The following is a 12832-nucleotide window of genomic DNA, read 5'->3' as shown; positions in this document are numbered from 1 at the left end:
CATCTAAAAAAACAGCCCATCTAGGATAAACTCTGCCCACCCGTGTTTTGCGGAGAACTGTGTAAACAGCTGTTCTGCCCGCTTACAGCAAAGATAAACATCTGCCAGCAGAGACTGACCTGTTTACTAAGCCAAGCAAATTATCCTAATTGGCTTCTATGAAATAATGACTTTGTAGTCTCTTTAGATTCTAATTAAATAGTTAGATACACACAGACATAGTTTCCCTGGTAGCTGCGTGTATGAGGATGGGGAGAAACATGTGTTAATGAGGCACGGAGACATCTCAAGGAATAACAAGTGATTTATTGGCATCTAAGGGAAATCAAAACCTAAATGATTGTATTTATTTTGTATACACATGGACTTGAGATTCAATTTAAGAAGTGTCAAACAATCTGTTTTAAATAAGTTAACATGTATTAATATGAACAATCATTAAGTTCTTGAACATGAATTATGTAACAGCAGGAAATGGTTCATTCAGGTTTATCCTTATCGGAAGCTGAATTGCTACAGATGTTCAATGATAAATATATTTTTATGTTGCAGAACCACTTGCATGTGCATTAATAGTGACAAAGTAGATGAAAAGGTTCTGAAGAAAAGAACTTGAAGTGGAATAACCTCTTCATATATACACAACACTGGTGTGATTGAAAAACCACCCCTTTTACAGTATGCCACCTCTGCCCTTATATTTGGCACAGTGGCAAGAATCCTCTACCACTCTTAGCAAAATCCAAATTGAACTCCTGCATCACAAAGCCTGGTCATTTTAAATCAGTAGTAAGCCAACAACACACGTTTACACTATATACATGCCTACTTTGTAAGCCTTAATCCAAGCATGATCGTGAATGAGCTTTTTAAGAGCATGACACAGGCTTTGTCATGCAGGTTTCTTTTGCTATGACCTTAGAATCCCTTTCAAACAGCTATCTCACTTTATATATATTTCAGGCTAGGGCCATGCGTTGTGGTTTTTCTAGGTTGCTGCGGAATTTATTGAGAAACCGTGAGGCTAATTCGTCATCCACCATTCTTCCGTCACTGGACAGTGTGACTGTCATCAGCTGCTGGGTGCGCAGGGTCTGGCTATCCTCGCACAGTCGCAGCTCGGACCTGGAGGTACCGACCGCAAGGATGCACGCCTGAGGAGGGTTGATCACGGCGCTGAAGCCACTGATACCGAACATCCCCAGGTTAGATATACTGACAGAGAGAGAAAAGAAGAGGGAAGACACAGTAAACATGTTACATCATTAGTCACGCTCAGCAGGGGAACAAATGCATTCAAATCAACAAAATAGGCATATGGGGGCTTTTAAACCAGCCGCTTAATTCAAAAATGGACATTACCTCTAGAAGTGAGTGAATACAAAAATTGAGGGGAGAATAAATATAAATATAATCAGCTGTGAACATCTTACGTTACTAAAAGAACACAGATCAGTAAAGATTATTGCAGCAGCGCAGGGCTCAAAGTCTCTTCCTGTGTTGTTGATGGTGAGCAAGACTGACCCCAAGGGCAGTTTGCTGTTTGCGTTAATGAGAATTCTAGCTCAGGGGGATGGAAAAAGTAATAGAGGAAGGGCGTACACATATATCCTCGGGAGAACAAAGAGGGCTGCCTCTCTATAGGACTTCATCGCTCCTGCCTGACACAGAAACCCCATTTATGTCTAAATGACACCATTAATTCTAATGAGTTGTAAAGTCCCCCTTTCCACTTTTCTGAAATTGATGGCTCAGCTACTGATGGTACTCTTTGCCCAGGACCACATTCAGTTGAGGCCCTGCATTTAATGTGGAATATGCATAATATATTAACTATCTGTGGAACCGGATTTAAGTCATAAGTCATAATAGCGGAAATATATGATATAATCTTACTGCCGAGCTACAGAGGAAATTGTGAGATAGAATTAAGGGGTTAGAGATAAAAAGGCGGTTTATTGAATTGAGAAATTTGACAGTGGAATACTACATAACGCAGAGGAGTGGCTGGAAACATTATGATTTTATTATTTTGTGACTTTCTATAGGTCTCTTTTTTAAGCCAAGAGATGATGTGTGTGTTTACCTGAATGAGCCTCCCTGGTATTCTTCAGGCAGAAGTTTCCCATCTCGAGCCTTCTGGGCCAGAGCCTATGGAAAGATTCACTGTCATTACAACTCTTAAACTTAGTTTCAGAGATCCAAGCAGGATTTTAGACAACTTGCAGGATATATACAGTGACAAAGAAAACCACACATTGTATTGGACAGAGAAGACAAAGTTGGTATCCAAAGTATTAGAAATACACGTGTCCACATGAAAAAATACCTAAGCACACACTGTATTTGTAGTGAATTAAGGAGATAAATTCCCTCTATAAAAATATATCGACATACGTATGCGGAATATATAGGCCACACACAGGACCAGATTTGAAGATGTCATTATGGTCCGACAAGTATTGACCAGACAGTTAGCTTTTTATCGGCCTAAAATGAGTTTATAAACTGGCAAACTGTAAAACGATTTGGGCTTAGGCGTGGCTGATCAGACCACAAACAGTGAGTGCCACAGGAAAGAGGAAGTCTTGGCCCTGGATTTTTAACAGGCTACACCAGAATCCCACAAATAATGGCCGTTCCAAGATTGAGGGGAACACCAAAGTCCGCTGGATTCATTCTCTAGACACCATGATTATCCAAACAATATTATAATCCTTCCATTAAATTCAAAGACTCTGAAAAGTCAGGGAATCTAATTAGACTTCAACCTCTGGGGACCATGTCTCTCTGTACAATATTGTTGAGATTATTCCAAACTGAACCAAAGTGGGGAGCCAACCAAGAGACTGACTAAGGCTGGGTGATATTGCCATTTCACATCTCTTTCATATATCATACAATATTAATCACAATACAGCATGTTTTCTGCCAATGTAGTGAGAATCAAGTGGCAGACATAATCTTTTATACACTGACATCCTGGTCTGAATCATCTTCAACTGAAAATGAAAGAGTCAAACAAGCCTCTTCTATCTGATGTAGCCAGATACAAACAGAAAAACACACTTCTTATTGAGAGCAATCCTTCTTTTTGCAGTCCTTTACATTTTAAAATCGTTCAGACGTTTGGTGAAAGGCCACAGGGGAAAACTTTCATAAACCTTATTCAAGGAATGTATGAAATGTCCAATAGCAAGCGCTGAGATAAATGGAAACTATCAGACTGTGCATTGCTAAAATGAAGAAAGGGGATTGACATCACCCAGAAGGGAACACATTGCTTCAGCCAGGCTCTGCCATGTTGTAACAGAGCATGAGAGTGACACACTTGGAGGAACATATCTGCTGATGCACTAGACCAGAGGCCTGTACTACGAAGCAGGATTTCGCTTAGCGAGCTAACTTCAGGGAAAACTCTGGATTTCCGGTCCTACGACGCTGGTTCACTTCTTAGCGGGCTAGATCTCCACGGTAACTTATGCTGAACGGTTAGCCTGCTCCGGAGCAGGTTAGGTTCCAGGATAAGAGATCAACTCAGTGAAAGCACTGCCTGCTGACCAATCAGAGCTCAGTGTGCGGAGTTTAAAGCGATCAAGTCATATTACAGGAGAAAGGAAATACAGTTTAAATTGCCGTTGCAGGAAAGACGGCCGGCAAAAATCACCGACTGTGTGAACGTGAAAATGAATAGAATATCACCTCCCATCTTCAGAGCAATCTGACTATTATAACATTAGCGTTAAGAAAGCTTACTTAAATATCTGCCACAACATAAGTAACCTACAGTCCGCGGCACTGTGAGTGCAGACGTCGATGTGTCCCATTATCAGGGATGCAAACTCATCAGGTATGAAAAAGGTGACAAGGATCCGAGCCCCCCCGACCCCACGGAATATCGGCTTAAAATGAGGAATAACAGAGGATTTTAGCAGTCAGAACAACTAAAGCAGCAGTTAATAATAACAGAAACGCCAAAGCGTCACATCTAATAGAAATATATAAAAGCATTTATTTTAATTGTGTAGCAGTCAGTTTATAATTTTGGCAGGACTGTTGAGCATTTTGAAAATGTATTTTCATGCCTCTGTTCAAGGCTTAGTCTTTCTATCTTTATAGCCACTGGTGTAAAGTAACTAAGTTCATAAACTCAAGTACTATACTTGGGTACAATTTTGAGATACTTGTACTTTATTTAAGTATTTCAATGTTTTGCTACTTAGTACTTCTACTCCTCTACAGTTCAGAGGTAAATGGTGTACTTTTACTCCACTACATGTATTTAATACCTTTAGTTACTTTACAGATGTGGATGAATGATGTGAAATATAATCAAGTGTTAAATCAGACTTTAGTTCCACCTGGAGTAAATTCACAAGCTACCCTGCAGTATACAAAGTCATTCAAACTAGCTGCACCTTTACCAGCTTTGAGAACACTTTAATGATCAATCATTATAAAACATATCATATCTATTATTCTGAAATGGACCAATCTGCACAATGACTACTTTTACTGTCGCTACTTTAACTATATTTTGATGATACTTTTCTACTTTTACTTGAGTAACATTTTGAATGCAGGACTTTTACTGTAACAGAGTATTCCTACACTCTGGTACTTCTACTTTTACTCAAGTACAAGACCTGAGTACTTCTACTTTTACTCTAGTACAATATCTGAGTACTTCCACTTTTACTCTAGTACAAGATCTGAGTACTTCCACTTTTACTCTAGTACAAGATCTGAGTACTTCTACTTTTACTCAAGTACAAGATCTATACTTATACCACCTCCGTTTATAGCCTATGAAAAAAACTATTAGAAAACGAAGGCTAAAGCTAACGTTAGCAGATAGTGACAATGTATGCTAGTTAGCTAGCTCAACGATAATATTGCGACAGGAACACTTTTCAGTGCACATCACGCTCTGCCGCTCCGACAGGGAGCTCACCTGAACGGCCCGTTCTAACAGCTGTTCACCAGCGGCCCAGTCTGTGCCACAGTGACTCCGGACCACACAGTTAATATTAACGAACGCACCCGTAGGTAATGTAGCTAATGAAGCTAGACGATCATCGCGGAGCAGCAGAGCCTTATTATACATCCATGAGCAGAGCCGAGAGCACACCGCTCGCGCTTCATTATAATATATAAAAAAAGAACACCATGCGTGTCATGATGGCACATAACAGCTCGCAGCCGCAGGTTACTCCGGGTCCCAGACCCCCCCCCATACCCCAAAAATATTTTTATTGCAGATCTACATGAATCACACAAACGACCTATTTTGGATTCAAAACCGCGAATTTCGCCGAAAGGTGACATGAATGATAATGCAGGGATGCAAACTTATCACATCATAATGTATCACATATTTCCTTATTTGAGTCAGCTTCTTGAGCCGTATCTGGCCGTGCAACACTCACAGTGTCACATACTGTATGCAGAAGTATTATTTTAAGCAACACATTAAGTTGACGAAACACTCGAGTCAAATGTAATTAAAGTCAGATCCACTTGTGTCTTAGACGGGGCAGTGATTTAATAAACCTGTTAATGTACGCATTCAAACGCTTTTTCTTTTACCAGCTGTATTCACCTTGCTGGTGCAGCTATGTGGCTTTTATCCTGGATAAAGTGTTTAAGTCATGGATGTTTAAAGTTTGACTTCTTCATATTTGACTAATATTATAGTTGACTGCGCTGTCAGTACACTTGTCCATGTTTGTGGTCGAATGCTCCAAATACCACCCCTTTCATGTGAACGCGCACCTAACTAGATAGGACACGGCTGGTTTGAGCGATCCACTTGATAACCCGCGTCGTAGGACCGCTTAGCGAGAGCGCGTATGTTTTGGATAAGGCCAACCGGCTAACTCAAACATATCCAGGTTATGTTGAACCGGCTTCGTCGTACAGGCCTCTGGGGTGTCAAACTCAATTTATATAAATATTTAATATATATAAAATAATGTATTACATTATTACATTATTTCCCCTGCATTGGATGATTATCGGATAGGGTAATAACTTCATGATTAACTACGTCTGAAAGCAGAAGTCTAGGGCAAATAATTGCAAGTCTCTTCAGTGAGAATGTCACAAAATGATTTAAAAAGAAAAGCCAAATTCTGGAAAAAAAAGAAGAAAAAAAAAAAAAAAAAGATACATTTTGAAAAAAAAGGCAGATTCTGAGAAAAAGTCAAATTCTAAGAAAAAAATGCATATTGAAGAAAAAAAGTCAAATTCTGAGAAAAAAGTCAAATTCTGAGAAAAAAGTCAAATTTGAGATGTATTGTGCTACATGTAGATTATGGGCAACGTGCTTCTGTAAATCGGCATGTAACCGTATAATAAACATATTATATTCTTTGCAAGCTCTTGTGGGGCACATAAAATGAAGTCACAGGCCGGATTTGGCTCCCGGGCCTTGAGTTTGACACCCCTGCACTAGACTTTCACAATAATGATTTTCCAAACATACGACGAGGTGCCACGGATCAACAATACTACAGACATTGCTCAAATAACAGTGCTACAGTTACACTTCTCTTTTTTGCGAGCTCTTTCTTTTAGTCGACACTGCTGGGTGGCCGCCACATCTTTATATAATTTGAACTTTATTCAAATGGAAATGTACTTAAAGGTTAATGCGGGGACGCGACCGACACAAAAGTCAGGAATGACTCACAGGACGGTGAGAGACAGTGGGAAATGGTGGGCACATTTGAGATAAGAGCTCTTCATGCAAAGAAAGTCTGATGTCCCACGCTATCACATAATACTTTCAGCTACAGAAACCATTCAACTATTACATTATTCAGCTATTTCAGGACATTGAGGCTATACATGCTGTTGTTTATACCTTTTTTAAACATTTTCTTTTAAATATTAAGCTTCTTCACTAGTTTTCCTACTCTTCCAGTTTAACATTTAACTTTCAAGTTTTCAACAAAGTCATTGCAATGCATTTGAGCTGTAACAATTTTGATTCAAATCATTTCACTTTTCTGCATTTCTCCACTAAGTTCAGCAACACACTTACTTGGTTTGTGTAGCTAAAAGCAGCAACAGAGACCATTCAACTAATAAAATATTCAGCTTTTTCTGTATTTTCAGCAAAATTCAGCAACAAATGTACACAGTTTACAGCATTCGCACACATCTTCAGCAGGAAATGCATTCTCCAGTTTGCTAAAGAATGCATGTTCAAAAATAAAAACCTGGGTTTGAATTACTTTATACATCAATAATTTAATTGAACATTATCCAAATGCATAATACTGAACACTACGCCATTAAACAATCATTGCCACAATAGTTTTGCTAAAAATTACAGTATTGACGTTAGTGGGCTAAATTGCCTGTAGTGACAAGAATTCTCTTATTTGTTGCAACATCTGTTCTGCATGGAGTTACGCCATAACAGCACAGTCATACGGTAAAAGTTTGAATCTGAGCAGAAGTGTGTCTAAAATCTAATTTAACACCCACTCACTCCTTCCCTTAACACATCTTACTGACATTTACAGATATAATGTGTGTTTTCCCTGAAAAATTGATCATCTCACCTTTTCCTCCCTCTCCCCAGTTGAAATTGCTACTGTCACTTTTACAAATACAATCATACCGATACTTCTTCTGCCACTGAGACAGAAATGTGATGTCACCACTGTAGTCTAATATTGAGTCATTAGGTTAAGAAGCAGTGTTGCAGTGTTAAGTGAGCATTTAGGAATATGACACGTGGTCACTGCTGGTGAGACATTATGTGCATAACCCTCATTGAGAAATTCTCAATGTGATCTGTGTGTGTGGCTTTGATGAGAAAGAGAGGGGCTAATCATCAAGTGTGTGTCTGTACATGCATATTAGATTTCGAGAGCACATCTATGTGAATAAATGTTTGTCCCCAGCTGCTGACTGGGAGTGAGAGAAGGAGTTGACCAGTGATGCTTTGCACTCCATCTGTGGCCAGTAACAGCTGAGACCTGCAGCCTAACAAGCTAAAGATCTGACTACCATGAATCCAATCGGCTACCTTCAGATCTATCCAGTTGAAATTATATTGTGATTTCTACTCTACATGATCAGATGGATATTTAAATAATAAAAGATAAAGTTCCAGCCAGAAGGTGAGCACAGCTCTACAGATGCACACGTAGTTATTTTTCCCATACGGTTAGGCAGCATTCAATTCCAAACCCTCTTATTTATTCCCACGTAAAAGTAAACAGCAAACGCCTCGGCACCTTGACGTTATAATCTACTCACAGCAATGAAAGTACGAGAAAAACTCCCCCTGCAAGAAGGCTTCAGGGGACACCTGTCACAACATTCAGGTTTATAAAAAAATGTTGTACCTTGATGTTAGCTGAGATCTCCTGCACTCCTTTGTTTGCAGCATCCCTGATGATGGGGGTAATGAGGCCTTTGTCAGTGGCCACAGCGATTGAAATGTGGACTGAATGAAGCGCGCGGGGTCCCTCGCCAGACCAAGTCACATTCACCTCTGGCATCTCCTAGGAGAGGAAGTCAGAGGTCAGCACAGGTTTGACAAATATGTGGAGTTCAAAATAACAAACACACAGAGATAAGATGCCTCCCTGTTTATCGGTTGCACTGTGAATCCAGGCAGATGTCTGATACAATTACAAAAATGGTTATTTCCTATGAGTAGCATTCAAATGAATTAATTGTGATGGCAGTACAAATATTACAAAAATGATATTACAGTTATTGTGGGAAAATCATGTATCCATTTGGAAGGTGAATGTACTGCAAACACTTGCTCTTCAGGACTGCAAATCGGGGGAAAAAACAGTTTTTAAGCATTAAAATACACTGTAGCTATCAATGCAGGAATAATCTGATTTATCTGGATAGTCTTGAGGAATCTGCTGTGGTGGAGGTTCAATAACAACATATCTAAAGCCTCTTTCACACACAGTTCTTGGTTGATTACTGCAAAAACTTTAAAGCCCCCACTGAGGTTTTTCTCTATTCACACAGGCACTACGTTCAGGAATATTTCGGCCTTGCACTTCTTAAACATTTCATGGCATTGATGGAATAGAAGGGTCAACAAACAGTATGCAGATATGTCATCAGTGGAGACTTTTGAATGGTTCAATTAAAGCGTTTTTGGTCAGATGGAATAACTATGGCATGTTCCTGCATTGGTATCACTTCATTCACAACACATGCGTACCAGCATTTTCTCTGACAATTTAATAACATGTACTATCAATACCTGCTTCCATTCACACATGATTCCTGCATGTCAGTAATAGACTGATTGTGTGGAAGGGACTCATGTTGAGTTTGTGGGTTATCTGTTTAAAAAAAGTATAGTCCAGTTTGTCAAAAAGTAAATCATTAACCTCAGATGCTGCGTCCTGATGAAAAGTCAACTCCGAGGGAAAGTACGGTTGATTTGGAATTTTCTGGTGTCACAGTGAATCACGCATCTTAGTTTAGAGCAAAAGCCAATCCAAAGAGGTATTTTGATGGTGTGGGACATAGTGTCCGGACACGTGGTGCTTTGGAATTCAACACTAAATTAAAGAAACTGGAAAACGTACACACTTGTGTTCCACATTCCTCACATTTACTGTAACACATGCAACTAACAGGCAGATTTCTCAGCTGCTGCTTGATCTTCATGTAGCTGTTTCCTACAGTACAGCACAAATTCACTAAAGCATATAAAGTATTCCATACATCAGTGGTTCCCAAACTGTGGGTGTTTCTCAATCGCGAGTAAAGCTGCTTCAGAGCCACTATTTCAAGCATAATACGTCATCGAGTGCCGCCGAAGTACTGTTCCAATCTCCAGTATACTTGGAAATCTACCGAGCCCGGCGTACTCCGTTTGGAGAAATATCGAGTCTGCACATGAGTAGACTTCGCGGTCTTAAAATCCCCACAATGCGATTGAGAAACACCCGGGGTGTTTCTCAATCGCAAGTACGCTTGCTTGGTAGCACATGTCTGCCGAGCATCTTGCTTCAGAAGCGAGTCAAGAATACTTCCTGGCATTCGGAAAACGAAGAGTGGAACAGGCTAGCAAGTGTGCAGGTGTGCGTCATATGAGAGGCCCCGCCTTACATCTTCCGCCACAGATTTGGGGAAATTGGTCCGTGCGCAAAGCATTGTGGGGATTTTAAGACCGCGAAGTCTACTCATGTGCAGACTCGATATTTCTCCAAACGGAGTACGCCGGGCTCGGTAGATTTCCAAGTATACTGGAGATTGGAACAGTACTTCGGCGGCACTCGATGACGTAGTATGCTTGAAATAGTGGCTCTGAAGCAGCTTTACTCGCGATTGAGAAACACCCCCGGTGTAATATACAACTACACAAAAATAATTTCGCGTTAACAGCGAAACATATTTCGCTGTTAACGCAGTTGCAGGTGGGAATTATAAGACCGTGACACATCGAAGGCTGAAGGACAACACTAGAACTGTGTAAGAGAGAGAGAGAGAGAGAGAGAGAGAGAGAGAGAGAGAGAGAGAGAGAGAGAGAGAGAGAGAGAGAGAGAGAGAGAGAGAGTCTGTAGTGAAGGAGTGCGCTCCCGCTCACGGGAGACTGCTCGCAAACAGCTGTGGGGCGAGTTGAAAGTACGTTATGCTGGCCGCGGTGTCTAAATAATGCTTCCGGGCCAGCGGGCCATTTATAATGTCGAGCCCTGAGAGTCCACAGATTATATTGGTATACGTTTCATCCCTGTGCTTTGATGAAGCCTAATTTGATAAAGTTTCAAATTAATTTCTGAAATATTTCGTTAATAAATATTTCATGAGTAAAATATAGTTATCTTTGTCACATTTTATTTGGCATTAGTAAATAATTATGCACATTTACATATACATGAATTATTGTACTCAGGACGGGAGTTTGACAGAGTATTACTCAAAAAGTACACAGTAAAAGTACCTTATTGTATTTGTGGTACTAGTCTAACAAGTACTGAGTCCAACAGTACCAATTTTATTAAGAACTTATGGCTAGAAATCATTTTATCTCTCATCAAATATAGCAGAAGTGGCATGATTTTGTTCTCAGGAGGGGATTTGAGAGAGTATTACCCAAAAAGTACACAGTAAAAGTACTTCATTTTATTGTTGGTAGCAGTCAAACTAGGACTGAGTCAAACAGTGTCAGTTTTATTAAGAACTTATAGTGCAAATTATTTGTATCGCAAATAAAGCAGAAAAAACATGCATTATTTTACTCTTGTACTACTAGCGTCAGTGCCGCATCTCGGCGATTACTTGCGCACTCAAAAATGAAGCAAACGCGAGAGACGGCTGAGTTGACCGCATTACCGGAACGGACGACAGTATCTTAAAGGACACCTATCATGCTATATTTAATGATATATTGTAGGGCCATACCTATATAAGGTATATTTATACGTTTCTGTTTTCAAAATACCAAACAGATCATGCATTTTAGCCATGCCTCATTTCGCTCCATTTGCCCTTTCCAGCACTGTTTTTGCAGGGGGCTGATTCTGTGAGCTGCAGCTGACCACGCCCCCCTGCAGGAGAGGATAATCAATCTAGTGTTACACACACACACACGCCCTGGTGACCGGACATCTCCTTCATAAAACGAATAATAAGGCATATTAATCGGGCAGTTCGGTGTGTGTGTGTGTGTGTGTGTGTGTGGTTAAAACGAAGCAGCCTGCAGTCGCTCTTTAGCTGTCTAATGAAGGTAAACACAGTGTGTAAAAGACATAGCTCCACTTGGTGAACCTGTAACTTTCGTGCGCACGAGAAAGTATATCGTGATGAGCAAAACCATGTCACTTGGCCCAGGTGGTTTCCACAGAACGGACAAAACATGTTTAACGACCATAAACACACTCGTACCGTCCATAGGTACCGGCAGTCTATCAGCCAAAACAAACTTAAGTTTGTGTCAATCACTTGCACGTCACTTCTGGTATGATGGGCATTCCCTTTTCCGGTTTGATTCTCTAGTTTGTTAAAGTGTTTCGGCAAATGTTAAAGTGTTTCGACACTTGTAAATTTGTTTAATAAAATTTAATTTTGTTTTTATAAAATGTAAATTTGTCTCTAGCTTTGTAAAAGTGTTTCGCATCTTGTTAAATAGTTCTTTCTTTGGTAAAAGTGTTTTGCTAATGTAATTTTGTCTTATAAAATGTAAATTTGTTTTCTAAAATGTAAATTTGTCTCAAGCTTTGTTAAAGTGTTTCACACTTTGTAATTGTCGATTGCCCTTCTCAGCCACCGTATGCAAGTGCTTTTTCAGAGTTCCCATCAACAGACAGAAAACAAAACAAACTCCCTACAAATGGTACATAGGTTAAATTAACAAATGAAAAAGGAAAAAGGTTATTATATACTGTACTTACTTTAAGTGTTACAGCAGCTGCTTTGATAATGAAATCATTAACAGACACTTTGATTTGATCTGAAAAGAGACAAGAAAATACATTTGTTAGAACGGTTTATGCAACAAATGGACACATTTGACACAGCTGCACATAGAAAATAAATTATACAATACATTCCATCCGGGGGAAATCTTCTAAATCACCTATCTCTCTATGCGAGTCACTATTTGCTCGCTCCTCTCTGTGGGATGTGTTTTGGCCTGGCATCGCTGCCAACTTGTACCAGTGTCCATTAGTGCGGTACCAGACGGTTATGAATGCTGTGAGCGGCATGATTAACGAGCTAACCGTGAAATCGCGCTGCTCCTGAACAATGAGAGACCACAAAAACAACCGGGCAGAGAATCCCTCAGTACACACACAACCTCGCTAATAGGTCTGGAATGGCCGCCCCA

At 40.0% G+C, this 12832-nt stretch overlaps 1 protein-coding gene across 1 annotated transcript in view; it reads right to left on the bottom strand.

Annotated features, from left to right (window-relative positions):
• Positions 1-286: 286 nt before the first annotated feature.
• pdhx (pyruvate dehydrogenase complex component X) overlaps positions 287-12832 on the bottom strand; it is a 35789-nt gene continuing 23243 nt past the window's right edge. Inside the window, exons 8-11 of the mRNA XM_034141666.1 lie at positions 12396-12454; positions 8367-8525; positions 2087-2151; positions 287-1215 (exon numbers count right to left, since the gene is read on the bottom strand). Coding sequence (XP_033997557.1) covers positions 960-1215; positions 2087-2151; positions 8367-8525; positions 12396-12454 — 539 coding nt within the window. The 3' untranslated portion in view covers positions 287-959. The remainder of the gene's footprint in view (positions 1216-2086; positions 2152-8366; positions 8526-12395; positions 12455-12832) is intronic.

The sequence above is a fragment of the Trematomus bernacchii genome, unplaced genomic scaffold (assembly GCF_902827165.1).
Source record: "Trematomus bernacchii unplaced genomic scaffold, fTreBer1.1, whole genome shotgun sequence".
Lineage (NCBI taxonomy): Eukaryota > Metazoa > Chordata > Actinopteri > Perciformes > Nototheniidae > Trematomus > Trematomus bernacchii.
This window is presented reverse-complemented; position numbering and strand designations above follow the sequence as displayed.